Source organism: Talaromyces amestolkiae (genome assembly GCF_001896365.1).
Source record: "Talaromyces amestolkiae strain CIB chromosome Unknown scaffold8.1, whole genome shotgun sequence".
NCBI lineage: Eukaryota > Fungi > Ascomycota > Eurotiomycetes > Eurotiales > Trichocomaceae > Talaromyces > Talaromyces amestolkiae.
The window spans coordinates 320,988-342,606 of record NW_024468044.1 but is presented as its reverse complement, the minus strand read 5'-3'; the positions used below and the strand labels follow the sequence as shown (position 1 = coordinate 342,606).

At 48.4% G+C, this 21,619-nt stretch overlaps 10 protein-coding genes across 10 annotated transcripts; 7 read left to right on the top strand and 3 right to left on the bottom strand.

The window, feature by feature from the left end:
* Positions 1 to 446: 446 nt before the first annotated feature.
* Positions 447 to 1,556, top strand: BHQ10_004678 (uncharacterized protein; the record flags this gene model as incomplete). Its single annotated transcript, XM_040877069.1, has 1 exon — positions 447 to 1,556. One exon carries the CDS (start codon positions 447 to 449, stop codon positions 1,554 to 1,556), a length of 1,110 nt encoding a protein of 369 aa, XP_040733182.1.
* A 414-nt stretch (positions 1,557 to 1,970) lies between these two features.
* On the top strand, positions 1,971 to 2,862 carry BHQ10_004677 (uncharacterized protein; the record flags this gene model as incomplete). The annotated part of the gene is made up of 3 exons (XM_040877068.1): positions 1,971 to 2,002; positions 2,062 to 2,705; positions 2,786 to 2,862. The coding sequence occupies 3 exons, from the start codon at positions 1,971 to 1,973 to the stop codon at positions 2,860 to 2,862; spliced, it is 753 nt and encodes a 250-aa protein (XP_040733181.1).
* Positions 2,863 to 2,938: 76 nt separating this feature from the next.
* On the bottom strand, positions 2,939 to 4,161 carry BHQ10_004676 (uncharacterized protein; the record flags this gene model as incomplete). The annotated part of the gene is made up of 3 exons (XM_040877067.1): positions 2,939 to 3,054; positions 3,105 to 3,977; positions 4,041 to 4,161. The coding sequence occupies 3 exons, from the start codon at positions 4,159 to 4,161 to the stop codon at positions 2,939 to 2,941; spliced, it is 1,110 nt and encodes a 369-aa protein (XP_040733180.1).
* A 654-nt stretch (positions 4,162 to 4,815) lies between these two features.
* Positions 4,816 to 6,681, top strand: BHQ10_004675 (uncharacterized protein; the record flags this gene model as incomplete). The annotated part of the gene is made up of 4 exons (XM_040877066.1): positions 4,816 to 5,229; positions 5,281 to 5,851; positions 5,903 to 6,267; positions 6,316 to 6,681. 4 exons carry the CDS (start codon positions 4,816 to 4,818, stop codon positions 6,679 to 6,681), a joined length of 1,716 nt encoding a protein of 571 aa, XP_040733179.1.
* Positions 6,682 to 7,573: 892 nt separating this feature from the next.
* Positions 7,574 to 8,417, top strand: BHQ10_004674 (uncharacterized protein; the record flags this gene model as incomplete). Its single annotated transcript, XM_040877065.1, has 2 exons — positions 7,574 to 7,609; positions 7,671 to 8,417. 2 exons carry the CDS (start codon positions 7,574 to 7,576, stop codon positions 8,415 to 8,417), a joined length of 783 nt encoding a protein of 260 aa, XP_040733178.1.
* Positions 8,418 to 11,306: 2,889 nt separating this feature from the next.
* On the top strand, positions 11,307 to 12,416 carry BHQ10_004673 (uncharacterized protein; the record flags this gene model as incomplete). The annotated part of the gene is made up of 2 exons (XM_040877064.1): positions 11,307 to 11,953; positions 12,002 to 12,416. The coding sequence occupies 2 exons, from the start codon at positions 11,307 to 11,309 to the stop codon at positions 12,414 to 12,416; spliced, it is 1,062 nt and encodes a 353-aa protein (XP_040733177.1).
* A 1,046-nt stretch (positions 12,417 to 13,462) lies between these two features.
* Positions 13,463 to 14,866, top strand: BHQ10_004672 (uncharacterized protein; the record flags this gene model as incomplete). The annotated part of the gene is made up of 2 exons (XM_040877063.1): positions 13,463 to 13,619; positions 13,674 to 14,866. 2 exons carry the CDS (start codon positions 13,463 to 13,465, stop codon positions 14,864 to 14,866), a joined length of 1,350 nt encoding a protein of 449 aa, XP_040733176.1.
* Positions 14,867 to 15,347: 481 nt separating this feature from the next.
* On the top strand, positions 15,348 to 16,488 carry BHQ10_004671 (uncharacterized protein; the record flags this gene model as incomplete). The annotated part of the gene is made up of 3 exons (XM_040877062.1): positions 15,348 to 15,438; positions 15,491 to 15,645; positions 15,700 to 16,488. The coding sequence occupies 3 exons, from the start codon at positions 15,348 to 15,350 to the stop codon at positions 16,486 to 16,488; spliced, it is 1,035 nt and encodes a 344-aa protein (XP_040733175.1).
* A 118-nt stretch (positions 16,489 to 16,606) lies between these two features.
* On the bottom strand, positions 16,607 to 17,922 carry BHQ10_004670 (uncharacterized protein; the record flags this gene model as incomplete). Its single annotated transcript, XM_040877061.1, has 2 exons — positions 16,607 to 17,631; positions 17,691 to 17,922. 2 exons carry the CDS (start codon positions 17,920 to 17,922, stop codon positions 16,607 to 16,609), a joined length of 1,257 nt encoding a protein of 418 aa, XP_040733174.1.
* Positions 17,923 to 18,954: 1,032 nt separating this feature from the next.
* BHQ10_004669 (uncharacterized protein) lies at positions 18,955 to 21,091 on the bottom strand (the record flags this gene model as incomplete). The annotated part of the gene is made up of 10 exons (XM_040877059.1): positions 18,955 to 19,106; positions 19,163 to 19,568; positions 19,621 to 19,743; positions 19,797 to 20,140; positions 20,191 to 20,311; positions 20,364 to 20,589; positions 20,638 to 20,713; positions 20,771 to 20,819; positions 20,880 to 20,900; positions 20,993 to 21,091. 10 exons carry the CDS (start codon positions 21,089 to 21,091, stop codon positions 18,955 to 18,957), a joined length of 1,617 nt encoding a protein of 538 aa, XP_040733173.1.
* Positions 21,092 to 21,619: the final 528 nt, after the last annotated feature.

Sequence of the window (21,619 nt, the reverse complement as noted above, 5' to 3'; positions counted from 1 at the left end):
GAGAGAGAGAGAGAGTCTGTGTGTATGTGTGAACTACTGTGTAGACTGCTGTGTAGGGAGTTCAGAGAGGAAGAGTGTCCCACTTCCTCCTTCTAGAAGCCGCACGGCCCACTTGGGGGCTCCGTCCTTAAATCGCTTTGATTCAGCCTGTTTCTTTCGCTCCTCTTTATTTATTCTTTGCCTGTGCATCTCCTATCTCGAGTTCATTAATCATAATCCGAGTCCTTCATTGTCATGCTTCATTGAATACTGCTTTACTCGATGGCCCCAGGACTCCGAGGCTCCTAGCCAGCCACACGGACCCCACAAGATGTTGACCGCGCCGTCCGGCAAATCATCAGATGAATCTATTACCGCCAGTTCGAGAAGGAGGAGGAGGAGAGCGTCAATATAGTATCAACAGAAAACCCAAACCAAAAATAGAAAGAAATGAGCATCAGACAGATATGTACGGCGAGAGACCCGTGATCTTCGGCGGCGTGCCGGATGTGCTCTTCCTGATCCTGAGCATGGGCGATGCATCAACCATCCCCGTGCTGTGTCTCCTCAACAAGGCTACCTACGAAACCATCAAATCCCATGAGGCATTTCTATGCACATCGTACCTGCGACTCCACGATTTTAATCCGCCCTTGGACAAAATCCTCACCATGGACCCATACACCGGCCATAGAGCGCCGCTCAGTTTTGTCAATTTGCAGAAATTCGTGTTTCGAAGGCAGACGGMCCTGATGTTAGCTTCGCGGGTTGCTCGCTCGGGTTGGGGCGCTTGGTGGGCGATCAAAGGTGGTGCCGGGGAGATGGATGCAGAGGCAGAGATGTTTCGACAACGCGTGGAAAGGGGATTGTACGTCATGTTTCACATGTCGGATATCGCCCGAGACGTCGAGCGGATCAAGTTACGACCGCATAGAGTTGCGTGCAGCATTTATCGAGTCTTATTGTTGAACTGGCTGCCTTGCGTACGATTCGAGGCAACGGGAAACTCTCGCAATTGGTGGTTCCCTCGACACATGTCCCATATCTATGTGGTTTTATTACGAATGACGCAGCAGCGCGAAATTGGAAAGCAGAGATGGCGATTTCGCCAAATGCTTGATCTCGAAAGACGGGTCGATTTTCACATTGCGTTACAAATGTTGCGCCAGTTTTTGGAGACCATCATCTTCGCGCATTGTCCAGATGACGACGCGAGTATCAGCAGTTTAGGTAGCGAGGACGTCGACATCACGAACTGGTTTCTCCTTCGACAAGGCGCACATTCACTGGAAGAGATATTCCTTGAGCTCCCCGATCGAGACTGTTGCAGCATCGAAGATCGTGCCCGGAAACAGCAAGATGGCGTGCCGCCTGTATGCGACTACTCCGAAGCGTTGAAGGAATACTGGGATGCGCGCAATGGCGACGAAACTGTTGACTGCAAACAGTGCGAAGCGTGGCTGAGAAGTTCGAGTACGCAGAGCATCCTCAACGACTTTTTCGGGTTACATGCGCTCGATCTCGGCAAGGAGTGGGTTCGACAGATGCGCGGAGAAGGCGAGCTTTTTGAAGGATAATCCCCTGGTCCTTTCGGTTTCTTCATGAATTATTTAATGTTGCCTGCGGATGATACCACTTTCTGCGATGATTGATTGATTGCTATGAGGCATTGAACTGGCGTCTTATCTACATTATTATTATTGATTATTGATTGTTAGAATTTTTTTTAGCATTTATAGACAGGCTGGTAGTAATGACATTGACCGTATCACTCATTCAATGAATGTAGCTTGTACTATTGTAGGGTTGGCGGCTGGCTGTGGTTGGTTAGCGGTCCGTTCCGGGATAGGTAGACAGCTTCGGCGAGATAGTAACTGTCTACATCAACATCATCGCATCAGCCATACACCGAGTCAGTAACCGCACCGAACGAACATAAAAACAACATTGATACTCTCTGATTCTGATATAACATCACGATAGCCAACACAATGTCGGAAGATCCCTTCCTCCAAGTGCAGTCGTAAGCTTCAAGCTTCTACCCCAAAGACACACAACAACCAAACTAATAGCGGCCAACAGCGAAGTCCTCAACACCCTCCAAACAATCCGGCCCCTCTATTCATCCTTCCTCCGCATCCGCTCCCTAACAACCTCCCCCTCGAACCCAGAACTCCTCCAATCCCGGACAGAACTTGAATCAACCCTCGAAGACCTGCGGGCCGATCTAGCAGACCTAAGACAATCCGTGCGCGCTGTGGAACTCGATCCTTACCGCTATGGCCTTGAGCTCGATGAGGTAGAACGTAGGAGAGGCTTTGTGCAAGACCTGGGGCGGGAGGTTGATGATATGGCTGCTGAGATTGGGAAACAACCGACCACTACATCTACGACGACGACGAAAGGAAAAAATGCGCTACCGAATCCGTCAGAGTTTGATGCGCTGTCGCCGGATATGGATGATAAGTTTGGCGGGGAGGGAGATGATGATTACTATGCGAACTTTGAGCAGCAGCGGCAGGTCGAGATGATGGCTGCGCAGGACCAGCAGTTGGATGGCGTGTTTCGCACGGTGGGCAATCTGCGACTACAGGCAGATACTATGGGACGAGAGCTAGAGGATCAGGCTGTCTTGTTGGACGATGTGGAGGGTCTGGCGGATACGGTTGGGGGAAAGCTGGCCAGCGGGATGAAGAGGATCAGGACTATTGTGAGGAAGAATGAAGGTAAGGGACCTCTGCTGGAAGCTTCATGGGGAAGGTATAGAATTCATTCAAGTTGCAAAACTAATCATGTGGTATAATAGATACGTATTCGACTTGTTGTATCGGAATACTTCTTGTCGTCCTCGTCCTCCTGTTCATCCTATTGCTTGTGCTGTGATAATCTACAAATGAAATGGCCGAATAATAGCAAACAACTTTTTTGCGATCATTCGATTGTCCAGACGGCGATCAATCTAGGTCTTGACCTTCTTGGCTGGACGGTCTTCGTCATCCTCCTCATCTTCGTCGTCGTCAAGTTCTTCAATGTCCATCTCGTCGTCAAAGTCATCGGCAACCGAGTATGATTGGACTAGCGAAAACTCAGTTAGCAGGGCTGATGAAGTCGAGAAAGGAACATACCATAGTATTTGAGAGCATTGGGCCAGACTTCCTCGGCCAAAGTGTTGGCGATATCATCAGCGTCAGGGAAGATCTCGACAGTCGAAAGGCTCTCTTCGTCTTCATCAAAGTCATCATCCTCATCCTCGTCCTCCTCATCATCTTCATCATCGTCAACCTTTTCGCCGTTCTCAATCTTCTGCCAGCGCTCAGCCTCCTCCTTGTCGGCCTGGGCAGACTCCTCGGCAGTAACGGAGTTTCCGCGGTATCCAAACCAATTGAAGAAGCTTACGCCACTGGGAACGGTGTCGTCGTCGGCCTCCTCGTCATCGTCGCCGACAAGAGCGTCAGCCTCAGCCTCGACCTCCTCGAGCTTAGTGACGAGCTTTTCGTATTCAGGCAAAGAGGTACGGTCAACACCAGCACCATTCTTCTGCTCAGCCTCGTACAAGTCGCAGGCGGCATCCAACAAGCCCTTGGTCAAGTCTTGATCTTTCTTCCAGTTGATGCGCACGGGAGTGGAGACGTATCCCTCCCAGACGTGACGCTTGCCCTTGGGGGACTTGGTGATCTTGGTACGGTAGTGAAATTCCTTGACGAGCTGGGCATTGGTGAAGTAAGGGTTTTCCTCGCCCGTGGCAAAGTCAAAGGTGAAACGCACGCTACGAGGGTCACCGCCGTTGCCGTTCTCGTCGACGTCGCAGCGCTCGACGGTCAAGTTCTTGAGGCATTGGCCGATGACGGCGGCGTCAGAAGCGAGGATGTACTCGTCGATTTCCTGGGGCGCGTTGGAGAAGACGCGGGGCCAGAAATCGGCTTCCTGGAGATCTTTGGAGGCAACCAAGGCATTTCGTTTGGCGTAGAGAGGGCGCAGAACGGGGATTTGTTTACGCACTATTTGACAGCATTAGCTTTGTACCTAAATCTCGATGGTGAAAATGAAAGAAGGCAACGCACATTGCTCAATCTCAGCACGCACAAACTCCTGCTCGAGCTGGGAGATTTTGCGACCAACTTCCTTGGGGATGGAAGGGAGAGTGATGCGCTCAAAGAGCGAGGGGGCTTCGTCTCCGGACATTTTGTTCGTTCTATCGAAAATGCAGGAAATCTAATTTTAAGCGAGTGAGGATAAGCGAGATGAATAAGTGAGTGATAGATAGTAAGTGAGGGATGTCGGAGAGAAAAAGAAAAAATGGTGTCGGAGGTGGAAAGTAAAATAAAAAAAGCCCAAGCTAAGGAAGGTGCCGGCGCTGATTGAATGACGGCATGCCCCACTGGGCTGTCCGTCTACTTCTGTCTCCCACCTTCACTCTTTACTGTTCATACATTCTTTGCATTCATTGCTTAGGTCTGATGTCTGCCACGAGAATGATGAAGCCCTATCTGACAAGCCCTATCTGAGAAGATCTTAGTTGATGCTGTTCGAAGCTCAATCAATGACTGTCCATTGATCTTCATCAATGTCAACACACAGTCCCATTGGCCGCACCGGGTGCGCCAATCACATGCATCGATTGACTCCGCTGCTGAAATTATTATCCAAGAGAATCTCTTTTATACGACAGCGTGTTCCAAGTGATTGCTTCTTGAATTCTGGATTAAACAAACATCGTTTGACACTCTGTCAGAGTCATTGTAGGGCGAATGAGCAGACCTCGCTTAGACGATAATCAATTTCATACGACGTGCCTATAGTGCACGACATCATCTGTTCTCATATATACAAAAAAAAATGTCGTCAATCACCAGTCAAACTCAAGAAATGGACACTCATCAGATATCCAGTTCCATCCCAGAGTCTCAGGTCCTCATCATCATGACCGGTGGAACAATCTGTATGCAGCGCTCCCCCTCCGGCTTCGTCCCCGCGCGCGACTTTCAGCAAACCTGTCTCGCCAAGATGCCTATATTTAACGACGGCTCACGGCCATCTGTAAGTATGGACGTCGTTGTAAACTCTTCAGGCGAAAAAAAGAAATATGCGAGTCTGAGGACCCCGCCTAGTCTGTATGATCGTCAAGTGCGGTATACGGTTTTTGAGTTTGAGGAGTTACTTGATAGTAGTTCGATTGACTCCAAGGGTTGGGCGGAGATTGCACAGACTATTTATAACAACTACACCTTGTTTGATGCGTTCGTTGTTTTGGTACGTTTCCCTTGGGGTTTTACATCTAGAGATCATACTGATTTCGAATAGCATGGAACGGATAGCCTGGCTTATACATGCTCGGCACTAAGCTTCATGCTTCAAAATCTGGGAAAGCCAGTTATCCTCACAGGGTCTCAAGCCCCCATGCTTGAACTGCAAAACGACGCTTCGGACAATCTTCTCGGTAGTCTAGTTGTCGCAGGCCACTTCATGATCCCCGAAGTATGTCTATATTTCAACTACAAACTCTTCCGGGGTAATCGAACCACCAAAGTGGCAGCCAGTGATTTTGCAGCGTTTGATTCTCCCAATGCGCCGCCATTGGCTGTGACGACCTCGATGAGGACGCATGTCAATTGGGATCTGGTGCATCGGCCGACAAGCATTGAGAATTTCAGTATTCGGACAAATCTGGATACGAGTCATGTTGCATGTCTAAGGATATTCCCAGGTATCAAACCAGAAATGGTGGATGCGGTTTTGCAGTTGAAAGGGCTGCGTGGGCTTGTCTTGGAGACGTTCGGCGCGGGCAATGCGCCTGGTGGGCAGGATAACGCCATGACCAAAGTGTTGGCGAGTGCGATTCAACGAGGGATTGTCATTATCAACATTACTCAATGTACGTCACTTTCTTCCCGTTCTGTATAATATTAGGATGCTGACTTTGCAGGTCTCACTGGCCATGTGAGCCCCGTATATGCGCCCGGAATGACTCTATTTAGGGCTGGAGTTGTAGCAGGACAGGACATGACGACGGAGGCAGCATTGACGAAGCTTGCATACCTCTTGGCAATGCCAGACTCAACTCCTGAATCAATTGCAAAAGACATGGCCATCTCATTGCGCGGAGAACTCACCTCTCACTCTCAAACCGTCTTCCGACATCCTGAAGGAGGACTTTCTGAGCGAACCACAACCCTTACAGCACTGGGATATGCGATAGCACAGGGCGATCTTGACAAGGTCAAAGATTTGTTGAAAGGTGCGAATGACTGGGTGGTGAATGACAGTGATTATTCAGGGAATACTCCTGTGGTACGTCTACATCTCTCTTCCCTCGTTTGCTTTCTGACAGAGATCTAGCACATCGCCGCACATTCACCCTCCCTCGAAATCCTACGCTACTTTCTCCTTCAAGGTGCATCAGTCCATCTCCGTAATAGCGCAGGACGAACACCGTTGTTCCTGGCAGCTAGTGCCGGTCTGATGGACCACGTTGTGCTCCTCCGCAAATCCGGCGCCCATCTTCATGCAGATGAAAGAGCGGTAGCAGAGATGCAGGCGCGCCGACGACCGGGTATATGGGCATTGGCAGGAGTGGGTGCCAGAAGTATGAAAGAACGAGACGAGCTTGAAAATAGTAATCGTGACGATGGTATAGAGCACGCTAATAGTAACGCCGGGTGGACTGGTAATGTGCAGACTTTGGCGGGGTCGGCGCCAGCGTGATAAGATATGTATGAATCCTGGCAAAGCGTTTTTATAGATTACTCATGTATTCAACGGCAGCGGGAAGAAAACGTCTAGCAACTTTAACTATCTACAAGCTTAGCCACACTCTTTGACTCGGACATGGAACGTTCACGGTAGTAATTGACACGATATCACGGTTGTCAATTATCGTTCACACCCAATGGGAAACTTTTCCAATGTATCTCCACACCAGACAACCCAAGATTATTACTCTTGGGTTCCAACATCAAACTAATTTGGTCGAGGAATAATCGACTCACTTGGTTCCGAGTGAGGCTTGTAGTGAAGATCGAGAGTCACCAGGGAAATGGCGCCTAGAGCTTTATAAATAGACGATCCTCAGCATTTCCTTGGAGCGCTCAATCATCAGTCGAGGGTCGCGTATTCCAGGAGACTTCTTTGCAAAGTCCGATATATTGTACGAATATGCATGGCATCGACAATCACATGTAGCCGGTCAGGCCATATTTAGATACACTCTTGATTGGCGGCGGGTGGAAGAGTTCAATGAGCAGCGCTCATCATGAATAAACCTAGGTAGGGGATAAAAAGACAGACTTGCCATGAAAGCTACCAAGCCTTGAATGGCAATGAAGAGGCCAGCGAATATAGGATATCTTGACCAATATATTGTTCCCGGAGAGTAGACAACAGCACGCTGAAGCGCATGTGAAGCTAGGTAGGATATTTTTATACACCCCTTTTCTTTGTCGGGATCTATATTTCCGATTCCACGACTGTACCTAGCTTCAAAAATGTGTGTTTAGTACTTATATTACCGAATATGCCATTCTTGTCAACATTTCCCTCTCTGTGTACTGAAGAATCTAAGCTACTAAAGTTCATCCATTTCTCAAGGGAGAAAACGATGACGAGGTTCTGGAATCGTAACGCCGATACCCCTGTAAGTCACTTCAGTTGGTTTATTCTTGCACGGTATACTCACTCTTGATGTTCGAATACAGTGGGGATTCGCAATCTACCGCACCGTCTACACTGAACAGTCGTCACAAGTATGGAAGGACGTGGTCGAGAAACTCGAATCATACCTCTTTTACAGCGTCAAAAGGGATATTGAGGTAAAAGCTCGTGACATGTATGATGAACTGGAAGATACCTACGGCTCGGTGCTATTCAATGATGCGAGTCAATTCGACGGGATGAGCATTGATCGTGTGCGGAGGCATTGGCTTGCAATGCAGGGGAGGAAAGTAGATCCAGATCCAGATTCAGATGCCGACGACGATGACGATGACGATGATGACGATGACAAAGTAGAGAAGAGCAAAGATGATGAAAATGGCGAGGCCGAATTCGAAATCTCACAAGAAGAAATCGAAGATTTCCGCGCTGATCATACAAATCTTGAATTCTGCATCTTGATCGATGAAGAAGTCTTGCAATCCATCCTGAGTGCACCCGCCACCCCTAAAGAAGCTGCAAAGATATTTCCCAAGAAATGGTTTGAGAGTATCGGATATGTCAAGGTCGTTGACCAACAGTCTGGCCCCGGCAGCAGCCACGATTACCCCGGTTGGATGACGGTCGATTTGACATGTTTGTGGGAGATATACGGAATGGATGATCTAGAGTCTCAGTATCCGTACGAGGATCCGCGGACGGGGAAGAGGATTGTGTATACAGGAATTCCTCCGACAGATCCTACGAGAGAGTATCACTATGGTGGAGTTTCGCTTGGGCGTGCCATGTGATGTCCCCTTTGTGTCAATTTTTGTATCTGTATCCATCCGCCAGTCTGACCGGTCACGAGGCTGCCAGGCTAAGAATAGACTATTCATAGTACATAGTATATACTATAGTATATGCATGACACGATCCATCGTGCTGCAGATACTAATGATATGAAAATGAATTAATCATTGMCCGCGAGCCGATCACGAGTAAGAATCCTCCCTGCAGAGTTTGGTGTCGGTTTCAACCGCTCTTTTCGAGGCGGCTAATGCACTGATTCGCAGTCTGAAACAGTGTTTCCATCTTGGATATTGTCGCTTTAGACATACACCCAGGTAAAAGTACTATGTATATCATAGTTAGTATTTGGCTGATTTACATAGTACGTAGATTGATTACCCCTCAAAGTTAGGCCAGGTTAGCTAACCCTAAACCCTCTGCCACTTTCTGAGAGAGCGAGCATTTCCGCGGAGACCAGCCTCTCAGCCAATCAGAACGCTGAAACGGCCAAAATTACTCGGAGTGGAGCGCGGGAGTATATATTACGTACTACATTGTATTTGTTACGTATTGCATAGTACGGAATACGGCTAGCCCCTTTTTAGGTAATAGATTGTGGGTTTAACGTCATTTTTACTGATAAGCTGCAATGACCGCTGATAAGGCTGGATGCAGCGCCGGTGTCGGCTCTCTACTGGGCTTTTTGTATACAGAGATACCACGTAGTAAACATAAGAATTACTTGTTATGTGTGTGGGTGTGTGAGTGTGGGACAGTACTCCCAACCGTAGTATATCAAGAGATGTCTGGACTATTCAGAGATCGTACAGCTCCATGATTATCGTGATATGCTGCAGCAACATCACGTACCTGATGACGCCATATCTTCAAGATATGACCAGTCTCAGCCTAGATAAGTAGCACAAGACCACAGCCATATCACTCATCCTTGTCAATGAGTCAGTATTACTAGCCAGAAACTCTTTGACCTCCAGCTATGGTGCTTTCATACATACATACATACACCCAGCAATTTACCAGCAAGTTGTGTCTGTTATCCACGAGCGAACCTCCAAGGTTACCCCGCGATTTCGCGATCTTCGTATCTGCTATCGACACCGTCCTGCTACCAAGTCGAGTGGATCAAGAAAATTTTTTCTTTTTTGCTCCATCGGATTCTCGGCTGGTGGTGGGCCTGAAAAGTTAACGTGCTTGTTTGGGTGATTTTCATTAGCACGTCGGCCCATGGGGTACTTTCTACAGGTGGGTTCTGGCGTGTAGTATGTGTGCGCTGGAGGTATCAGGGTAGTGTAGTGTATACATAGTTGAGCAGCCGGATCATTTTCTTACCGTTTCATGGTTGACTACGTATATGATCGCTGTCGTTTTCTATATTGCTGTTATCTGATAGCGATTTAAATTCAATGGCAGCTTATCAGCGGTGAACTGATCTAGTACGACGTGAGGTACTTTATTAAATAGATATAGACTGCACTCCGTAGGCAGTACTTGGGACTTACTCAGTACGAACACCCTACCACTCTCGCCTTGACGGACTCACTGGAGTCTCGACTATAATCCTAATTACTATAGTGGAAGACTGAACCCACTCTGCTGTTCCTGGTTACGTAAAAGAAAGCGTTCAATGGACGCCAGCGTTGTTCTGTCTGTTGTGTCTGCTCCCAATTGACAACCATTCATTGGCACGGTCTATACTACGTGACTTGCACCTTGGTGGTGTTGGGCCGGATCGGGAAAGTCTTTCCTGTTTCTTGTCCGTCTGTCAGTCTGTCAGTCAGTCTGTCAGCGAGGATTACCAGGTTGCCAGATTGCCGCTGGTTAAGTATGTGTGCCTTAATGCGTCCAGGCTCAGAGCCTTCCAGTCCATTCGTCCTACTCGTGTTAACAAGTCATGCCATAGAATTACTCGCCCCTCGTCTCGTCGAGGTTGAGGTTCCCCGGACGTCGCAATGCTTAGCGCATCCCAGCCGGGCCCTCACATCCTTTTCACCACAGCAGATTTGACAGCTGCTCACTTCATTGGACGAAATTGATTCTCCAGCTGAATCAGAGAATACATTGACTACTACGCACTCTAAAATTCGGGAAATCTCCTGACTGCCTCTGTTGTCGTTTCTTTTTTTCGTTGCGATTCTGTTACTCATATCGAACTAAAACTAACCCTATTCTCTTCCGTTGGCGGAGGCGCTCCGCCGGTACCAGCGAAAATTTATCTCCACAGAATAAAATTATAAGAAATATTCCAAAAGGACGGAAAGTGCCAGAATATAGAAAGAGAAGGGACGAAGGAAAGAAGAAAACGACACCAAACGACAAAAACGAATCTCTGGCAGAGACTTGCGACATCAACCTGCAACCCATCCATTCTGACTACGGCCAGAACATCAAGCTCTGCCAGCGCAAACCCCTTCGATCAATATATTACTCAATCGCTACTTTTGCTCCACTTGGCTGGCACGGCAGCTGTCCGTATGATACCTACTTAAGCCATCGTCTTGCTGTGCGTCTATTTGGCTACGTATTTTGATCCTCGCTCGCCAAATTGCACCATCCGCTTTGTCTGTCGCGACGTCTTTGTCGTATATCATTTTGGTCTTGGCCCTCAGCCTTCTGGAAATCTCAATTCTTCTATTCTAACAAACTCATTTACAATTCCTCGATCTACCACCATCACTATACTACACCACATCACATTCTACCTCCAATTTCTAGAAGCTGATTGTGAACCGCGATTGTCTGGTACAGCTCCGTCATCCTGACTGGTGAACCTCCCAATTCTATTACATACAGCGTCACGTGCACCACCCCCAGCTTTTTCTCTCCTTCCTCTTTTTCCTCTTTTCTCCCCTCTTCTCTTTTCCTTCTTCCTACCATCATATACAACCCGAATGACCCAACAGTTGCACAAAACCATCGCGGTGGTGAACGCCACCGGGCGTCAAGCAGCTTCTCTCATCCGAGTCGCATCCGCCTTAGGGTATGGCGTCCGCGCCCACACCCATACCCTTAAAGGCGTGATTGCAGAGGAGCTCGCAAACCTGCCCAATGTCACCCTTCTCAGAGGCGATCTCATGAATAACCCGACCTTCATGGACGAGATCTTTAAGGGCACCCAGCTCGCATTCATCAACACAGTCTCCCAAGCCGGCGACGAAGTCGTAATAGGCCGCGCACTGGCCGACGCCGCCAAACGCGCCGGCACAATCCAGCATTTTGTCTACAGTAGCATGCCAGATCATTCCGTGCATGGGCCCTGGCCCAGTCCGCCGATGTGGGCGTGCAAATTTACCGTGGAGAATTACGTGCGACAGCTCGGCATTCCGGCGACGTTTGTCTATGCGGGCATCTACAATAATAATTTCACGAGTTTGCCTTATCCGCTTTTCCAGATGGAGTTGCAGCCAGACGGCAGTTTCGAGTGGGCAGCGCCTTTTAATCCTGACGTGCCATTGCCGTGGCTGGACGCCGAGCACGACGTTGGGCCAGCCTTGATTCAGATTTTCAAGGATGGCCCCAAAAAATGGAACGGTCATCGGTAGGCTCACCCAATCACAAAAAGTTATGCACTAGACTGACTCTATAGGATTGCCCTCACCTTCGAAACACTCTCACCGATTCAAGTTTGCGCCGCCTTTGCACGCGCCCTGGGCCGACGAGTCAAGTACCGACGCACCTCGAAAATCGAAGTCAAAGTTAGAATCCCCGACGGATATCGCGAACAACTGGAAGCACTGGAGGAACTATTTGGCCGACACGAAGCGCCATATTTCCCACAACCGGAATTCAACACCCCCGCCGCGGGGTCTCCCAAGGGCCTCGGACCAGCAGGCGGAAAAGGCGCTGGTGCCGGCATGATGCAAGGGCCGGGCGGAGTCGTTTCTCAGCGAGTAACGGACGAGGCGCGCAAGTTGTGGCAAGGTTGGCGCGACATGGAGGAATATGCGCGTGAGGTCTTTCCCGTCGAGGAAGAAGCGAATGGATTACAATGGATGCTGTAATCTTCACCTTCTTTTACTATTTTCGACTTCTTTCTACACATTGCGGGCGTCTTCTTCCTCCATGAATGCATATTGGCTGGGTGTCACCTACGGCTTGGRTGATTTTTCTTTTYTGCTTACTCTACGAATGACGGGTCGAGTATCAAAATTTACGGCGTTGGTTTCGTTGGAGCGAGACAAAAGTTCTTATACGATTGTGATTAATACTTTGAAAGGTGGCAGCATGATTATGAGAAATATCATTAATAATTTTACCTTTAATCAGGTAGTCATGACGTGGATGAGGTTATGTCTGTTTTCGGATTTTTGTAGATAGTGTCAAAGATAAGATACGAATTCTTGCCCTATCAGAAAACACTCGATAAGACGCCACATACAAAGAGAATTTCTCGTGTGATTCGTCGATTCGTCCTCGCTCACTAGATGGTCTTTCTGATCGAAGTACTGTATGTACGTATGTCTGTAGCGTGTACTGCTTGCTTAGCGACCCGCTTATTTGGGATGATGATGTATCTCCTATTTAGGCAGGCGGGTGTATCGCAGTAAACACATCAATCTGGCATTTGTACACACTCACACATTGGAAATGTTAGTGAAAGTAGAAAGTAGTAGAAACTAGTAGAAGGATATAACGATGTACAAGATCTCTGAATGTCATTGGCCCCTGCTTGGTGAGGATGATGGCATACATTCTTCATCCCTGAGATGCATTCTTGATAATTTGCCTTTTCCCCCCCTCCTTTTCTTCTTAAACCTCTGTTTCTACTTTTTCTTTCTCTGCTTGCAACGACAATACACGGTATATTCATTCACTATCAGCATCGTACCTACAGGGTTGATCCCATAAAACCACACTCGTTTGTTCTGCTGGTCAGCAGTGTCGCTCGCTCTTTCTTTCCATATTATACGCAGTGTCAATACGAAGTCTGTGACTTGTCTCGATTACTCGATTTAGTTCCGTATACACTGTTAGAGCAGGCATCTGGCAGTCGGTCTTTGACTTGACAGCAACAACAACAAAGACCACCACCACCATCACCATCAAAATGAAATCCTCCATCCTCATTTGCATGGCTAGCGCTGTCTCAGCATCCAACTTCTGGCGCCTACCATGCAGAAGCCGTACAGCTGCAGCTCGCATAGACCCCATCATGGCCCCCGGCGAGCCCAACAGCCATCTACACACCGTATTTGGCTCGGGAGGTAGTCACTCTTTCCTTTAGAACGTTTATATCAAGCGACTGACAACATCCCAAGGATTCTCCTCAAACGCCACGCCAGACGACCTCCTGCAATCAGACTGCACCTCCTGTGCCGTCACACAAGACCGCTCCGCCTACTGGACTCCACCGCTCATGTTCATGTTCCCCAACGGCTCCACGACAATGGTAAACCAAGACGGCGGCATGCTCGTCTACTACTTCGTCTACGGCTCTGATCCGCAACCGTTCCCGCAGGGGTTCCGAATGGTAGCTGGCGACCAATACCTGCGCAATTTCACAGGCCCCGTCCCCGATCCACCGACATCAGAATGGTCAGCAGACGACAAGACGCAGTTCTCGCTCTCTCAAAAAGCGTTGGGATTTAATTGTCTGCACTACGATACTGGCAGCGACGAGGATTCGTTGTACCGGCATACGTTACCAGATAAACAGTTCGTAGACGAGAATTGTTCCGATGGATTGAGGCTAGAGCTTATGTTCCCATCCTGCTGGAATGGGGTGGATGTCGATAGTCCCGACCATAAGTCGCACATGGCATATCCGGACCTTGTTAAGGACGGGCAATGCCCCGAAGGGTTTGGCACGAGACTTGTCACTCTCTTTTTCGAGACAAAATACGATACGCAGGATTTCAGAGGTGTGGATGGCCAGTTCGTGCTTGCCACTGGTGATCCGACGGGGTGCGGATATCATGGCGATTTTATACAGGGATGGCAACCCGATTTTTTAAGAAGGGCAATGAATGAATGCTCAAATCCTTCGGGAGAGGTAGCGGATTGTCCGCTGTTTACGCTGCAGAGTGATGAGGATGCCTCTGCGTGTCGGGCCCCGGTGCCGGAGGAGTTGTGGCATGAGGATCCCTTCTTCAATGGAGATGGGTTGTTGGGTGATGTGCCTATTCAGCAGGGTCCGGAACAGGCTGCGCCTTATGGAGTTGAGTTGGGTCTGATGGATCATTTACCTGTGCCGTTGCCATTGCCTAGTATTGGTGTCGTTGGCACGGTCGAAGATGGTGTTTCTCGTGTTGTTGATAGTCTCATACCAACAGCTACGCCGTCGCGAACTCGTTTTGAACCAGAGGCGAAAAGGTGCGATATGGACATGGGCACTGTATACGAAACAGTTACAGTCCAAGTCACGCATTCACCTGCCTCTTCTTCGGCCAGCGCATTGCGCAAGCGTGGCCACGGACATCGTGACCACCACGATCGGCGACAAGCCCGATAGCAGACAGAGAAAAAATATCCTGAACAGGAAAGTGGGATGTCCAAAGGTCCAGTCATATATTAACTTCTGACGCCATCCCTCATCCGTTCCCCGCTCGTTCAATCCGCGCTATACTATTAGCCTAATCGCTCTACCAAGCTACCCACGTATCAGCACTCGATTAGCTGGAGCTTAAGCCTCTTGGTTGTTAATCAATAATCAGGATTTAGGAATTAACACGTTTTAAATCCATTGAGCGATGTGGTTCATCGATTCCAGGACCTGTTACCGCACAATCTCTTAGTGCGGAGAAGGATTTGACCTTCCTATCAGAGAAGCATCCCGAGAGAGGATCGAGGTACGTAGTATTGACTATCGGGGTATATAAGCAGGAGGTCCCCTCAATGCAAGCCAATTTAACTCAATCAATTAATTCAATTACATTCCTAGGATAATTATCAGTAAGATCACAATGGCAGAAGTTCCCAAAGACCTCCCAAAAATGGAGTACCGCCATCTCGGTAACAGCGGTCTACTCGTCTCGGTTATTTCTCTGGGAGGATGGCTTACCTATGGCGGACACGTTGAAGATGGTATTTTTTCCACTGTCAATTGATTTGAAGACAAAAAATTGATGATGATTAGAAAAAACATTCTCGTGCATGAAAGCGGCCTACGACGCGGGAATCAACTTCTTCGATACCGCCGAGGGATATGCCGGTGGCCAGTCGGAGATCATCATGGGTAAAGCGATCAAGCACTTTGGCTGGAAGCAGAGAGATCTAGTCATTTCTACCAAGGTATTAAATACCACGGAAAAATCTTCATGACCAGTAAAGCGCTGACAAAAGAAGCTCTACTTCGGCCAAGACAACGCCAAAGACCCCGAAAACCCACTCAACAACCGCGGCCTCTCACGCAAACACATCACCGAAGGCCTGAATCAATCCCTCGCTCGCCTCGATCTGCCTTACGTCGATATCGTCTATGCTCATAGGCCCGACAGGACGACTCCCATGCACGAAATAGTGCGCGGATTCAACCATTTGATTGACCAGGGCAAGACGTTTTACTGGGGAACCTCCGAATGGAGCGCAAGTGAGATCAGCGAGGCGTGGCGCATAGCCGATAAGTTGGGGCTGGTGGGACCGGTTGTTGAGCAGCCGCAGTATAACCTCCTGACCCGCGACAGGGTTGAGAAGGAATATAGATGGTTGTATGCCGAGCATGGGCTTGGATTGACTGTGTTCTCGCCACTGAAGCAGGGCATTCTGTCTGGTAAATACAACGACGTCGAAGCACCACCCCCGGGATCGCGCGTCAAGGAAGGAGACGGCAAGTTGGCCTACGTAACCCAATTCGCAAAGACATGGGGCGACGAAACATGGCAAAAGAATCTGGCCGTCGTCGCAAAACTGAAACCCATTGCGGAAGAATTGGGTGTTACGCGGGCACAGTTGGCGCTTGCGTGGGCACTGAAGAACCCGAATGTGTCGTCGCTGATTACGGGGGCGTCGAAACCGGAGCAGGTCTTTGAGAATGTGCGCGCGGTTGAGGTGGCGCAAAGACTGACGCCAGAGATTTTGGAGAGGATTGAGAAGGCGGCTGAGACTGCGCCGGCTGCTGAGCCTTTGCGTTATTAGACAGAAAAAAAAAGAGTAGAATAGATATACATATATGAAAGTAGATCAATTAATTCGCTCTAATGAGGGGGTATTCTAATAATCACACAAAGAATATTAAGTTTCGGAATTTGGAAAATTAGCCAGCGATAAACTTCTTGCCAGACCCGGTAAAGTAGTCCTTGCCCTTGATAAATGACACCATGAACCCAGGCGGAGTGAAACTTCCTAATTGGCCTGTTCCAGTCGACTTGCCAATCGGCATAACAACTATAAGAGATGAATCATCCTTGTACGTACCCCGTTTCCCTTTTCCGGTGATGTCGGCTTTGAGGTTGGAGAGCAAGACGCTGACTTGTCCGGAGATGCGAGACACAAGTCGTGCAGAGTATTGCGTGATATCGCCCACGGCATAGACGGAAGGGTCTGCCTTGGAGACGAAGTGGCTGTCGACCTCGACCCAGCCGTCTTTGTTGAGTAGTGAGGCAGGGATGAATTCGTTGTTCGGAAGGACACCGGTGGTAGAGACGTAAATGTCGGCAGTCAATGTCTGGCCGTCCGCGGTGACCACGTTCCATTTTCCAGCTGCGTCCCTGGAGGCAGAGGTAACGGTCTTGTCAGTCAGGATCTTGACGCCCTTTTGCTTGAGAAGCTTGGCCGCCTTTTGGCGTGTAGGTTCGCGCAGGCCGGTCAGGACGTTGTCCGAATTTGTGAGCAGAGTCACTTGAGTACTGGGATAAGCCTCGGCGGCTTCACCGGCGAATTCGACGCCCACTGCACCAGCGCCACCAACGATGATACTCTTTGCGGATTTGATGGCTTCTTGTGCAGCTTTGAGTTCGGCCTCGAGTTTGGTGGTGCCGGACTCCTTGAAGGGGACTTGTAAGCTGTCGGTGCCTGTGGTGGCGTTGGATGTGCTTCCAGAGGCAATAACCACGTAGTCATATGCGAGGGTCTTGGTTGAGCCGCTGTTCACGTCTTGAACAATGACATTCTTGCTTTGAAGGTCAATGGAGGTAGCCTTTCCGAGGACAAATTCAAAGTTCTTCTTTGCATTGGCATGTTTGTCAAATAATGGGGCAATAGGGTAGATGTATTTCTCGCGGGGGATGTCGTTGGGTTTGGTGCTCAGGCGTGGCGATGCGATGTTGAAGTAGAAGTCCTCTGCTATTGTTAGTACCAATCGACAACACAAATACCCTTTGAAAGGTGAATATACGTACCAGAAGGATTCACCAACACAACCTTGGCGTTGGGAACATCCTTCAACAATCCATGCGCAACAGGAATACCTGCCCATGAAGCGCCAATAATGACCACAGTCTTGGTCGGTGTCTGGGCCATTTCTGCAGCTTCAATGTTCAGACGACGCTGTCTCCAGGACCAGAGCACGAAGAGCGGGATAGCGACGAGGGAAGCAGAGAGGTAGACGCGTTGGTTTGTAAGTTCTGTCATCTTGTCTTTTTGCTCCCAATTACCAGCTATTTATATTCTTTTTCTAAACAGTAATACCTAGGTAGATCCTTGTTTTCTGATCAATCCAAATGGCGAGTATCGAATTAGGGCAAAGTGTAAGTCTGGTCTGGTGGAGCTCAGAGCTTTGATTATGGAGCAATGCGAGGTCTGAACGAGGGCAAATCACGAAGAAAATTGTCAATGCCAGACAAAAACAGAAAAGACAAGCTCGAACTAGTAGCGCGCTGACCACAGAGCGACACCGACAGGATGATTTCTAAGAAACGAGCTTCGATTTCTAAGATTTCTAAGTTGATCGTCTGGCTTATTTGAGCTTCTTCGCCGTTAAGCACGGAGCAGATGGCTGAATTTATTAGCGCCACGTACTATTCTGATTGGGTGATACGATACAGTACGGTGAAATACGATAACGCCTTACAATATAGGTCTGTGCCTTAGTCTCAAAAAGGCAAAAGATCAGAGACAGACCAATGGCCGTCATGCTTCGGATTGAATTACCTGCAACCGGGACGGAAAGGCGGACTCCGGTCGGCAGAACATTGTATCCGGCCCGTATAGAGACTCATACACTAGCCCGCAATACAGATCTCTTACAAACGGTCCCTGGTTATTACGGCTTATGAATCGGACGAGCAAGCTGACCAATTCTCTTTTTGTCTGTATATCCTCGATTTATAATTATGACAATTCATTATTCTCTCATATGTCGGATGAGCTTATTTGGGTTCTCGCTCTGTGATTGGCCTTAGACCGTCCTACATCCACATCTTCATTTCAGAAAGACCTTCCATGACCCCTGATCAAACTGCATCGTGATGTATTGTCAAAAGTCATTGATATGATGACTGCTGGCACACATTGCTTGCCGGTAGCAATCGTCTTATATTGTGCTGGTCTATAATACTTTCTAATTAGACGAATTATAAGTGGATGAGCGGAAGCTCAATCCATTAAAAGGTATACTACCTACTGCGTAGGTTTTCATCCCGTCGTTGTCTTCTGTCGTACAATTTACTCCGTGATTTCGGTTGTAGTCTCTCTTGCTTCGCCCTTGCTCTCCACAAAACGCTGGATTCTCTTCTTGGGCAACCACGCATCTTCCGGAGTAAACCACCACGAGATGATAGCGAAGATGGTAACACCAGCCATGATAACGGGTGCATCTGTATTCATTAGCATTAACCCCTTATAGAAACCGAGGGAAAGGAAAAAGGCTTACAGTTCAACGTTTGACCCGTTACAGGAAACTGATACGGCGAATACAAAACCGCCACAACCCAGCCATTCCAAAAAATCGAAATGATTTGAAACGGCTTGCTCCACCGCCCAAGACTCCATTTCGGTTTCGGAAACGAGTTGGGAGTGAGAAACACTCGTCCAAGACAAATTAGTCCATAAGCAGCGGCAGACGGGACACCGGCGGCTGAAATGAGAGATGTGAACGCGACGGCAGACGGTAAAATGGTGCAAGACACCAATGCGGCGACACCCCAGACGACGATGACGGCGTTGCGGGGTTGTCCTTCAGCAGAAACTTGGGAGACCCAGCCGGAGAAGGGGAGCACGCCGTCACGCGCTACGGCGAAGACGAGACGGGAGGCGGCAACAATGGCGATTGCGGTGTTCTGAAATCATGAGCATATGAACCGATTTGAAGAAAGGAAAGGTGATACGTACAAACCACAAGGCGACGATGCAGACTATGTTCATAAAGATATGACCCCCTTGTCCGAGGACAACGGCGTAGAGGGAGACGAATGGTTGAGGCGCACCAAACGAGAAAAGGGTATCAGGATCGGGCTGAATATAATCAGTACTCAGTCTACCTGGAAGTGTCATGACGGAGAGCATACCGAGCAGAAAAGGAACAGGATAATAACAATCAATCCACCCAACCCACTAACAACGGTACTCCAAAAAATACCCCGAGCAGCAACCACAGAGGCATTCTTTGTTTCTTCAGCAACATGGCCTGAAGCATCAAAACCAATCAAGATACCAGCAGTGGCAAGATAGGACAAGCACCAGTTCCATCCTGCAGGGGCACCGGTGCCGTTGTACGTGGTCATAAAAGCATCGTGGGTGGTACGGAAGCCCCAAGTGTTGACCACGCCGATGGGAAGCCAGATCATGTTGAGTAGAAAGTCGAGAAGGACCATGGCGGAGGAGCAGTAAAAGACCCATCGGAAGTATTTTGCTATTACTCGTTAGTTTCAGGTCATTGCTTCATCATTTAGCAAGACATACGAGGCATAAAGTTGATGACTGCAGCTAATGCGAGTAAAACTTCAGTGCATGCCCATTGCACAGCACGGAATTTCACATCACTGGGATCGGTGGGAAAGTCCAAGTTGAATACAGTAATTTCCTGTCCTGTCAGCTTTTCCTAAAAGATCTCAGGTCTCGCTAAAGAGGCTTACCGAAAGCATATAGTTCGCCGCGGCCTGCGTGTTACTAGCACAAAACGTCGTCCAGGCAGTGGTACTCCACCACGCAACCACAAATCCCAGCAAACGGCCATACTTCGGGCCACCGGATTCGGCTGCCCAGAGATAGATGGAGCCTGCAGAAGGGGAAGCCGAGCATACTTCGGCAATAACGGCTGCTGTTATGAAGCTGAATACAAGGGTGACCAGATAACTCGTCCTGACGCACTGTTAAAAATGCACTGGAAAGGACATGGTATGAGCTTACCAGTAGGCAAGGTTACCGCCACTGGCGATTCCGGTGCTAAAGGTGACACGAACACCGCCAACAAAGTATAGAGCCGCTGTTGAGTGTTAGCTGTTGTGCTATGTCAGAATGCATGGCTTGATGCGACACATACCAAAAGTAGTTGAGAAGTTTTCTAGAAAAGTGTATGATCGATGCAAGACCTAGACCAAATTCATCAATATCCAATTCATCTATCATCCTTTCATTGCGTGGTGTCATACCTGTTTGTAACCCAGCGTTTCCTATACGAATCATGCCATCGGTTAGTCTCGGAAAGAAGACCGAGCTCATTTGAGCTTCATTTCGTGGATTCTCTTGGGGATTATGGTCTTACCAATAACGCGGCATCTTCATCAATTGTAGATGGATCTCTCGAGTTCTCCTCAACCGTAGCAGGGACAGGAACGTCGTCCTGCTGAATTAGTTGCGACATTGCTTCAATGTTGTAATTTTTTTTGCGGGGTGATGATCCCGAGTTCGGAAAATCAGAGCAGAACTGATTGAGCTCAACCAAGTAGAATAAATCAAGAGGAGGGAAAAAAAGAATAAATATATCACGCAGAAAAACTCTTCATCCTCACGAGTCAAGACAATTCTCTTCCTAAAGAGTCCGACCGTTGTTGCAAACTGTGTAGAGGTTGCCCGAGCACCTGAAAATTTTTGTTCTGGACGAGTTTAGCGTCGTTGGAAGGTTGGTTTAGTGGTTGGGAGCTACTCGTATGTTTGCTTTAATTTACTTGGAAATGGCCCCTCTCTAAAGACTAGAAAGATGCTTATTCTTGTTCCTGTTTTGCTTACGCACTTTTGTATGTCATAATTCTATGATTCTAGACTGTGGCTGCTGAGTGGATAGCCGGTGTCTGGTTTGGGAAAACGGTGCCTCTGTTTTCTCTCTAGCCCTCTTACATTTACTATCAACATTATTTATTATCTGGAATTCCGGATACCCGGTTAAAGTCAT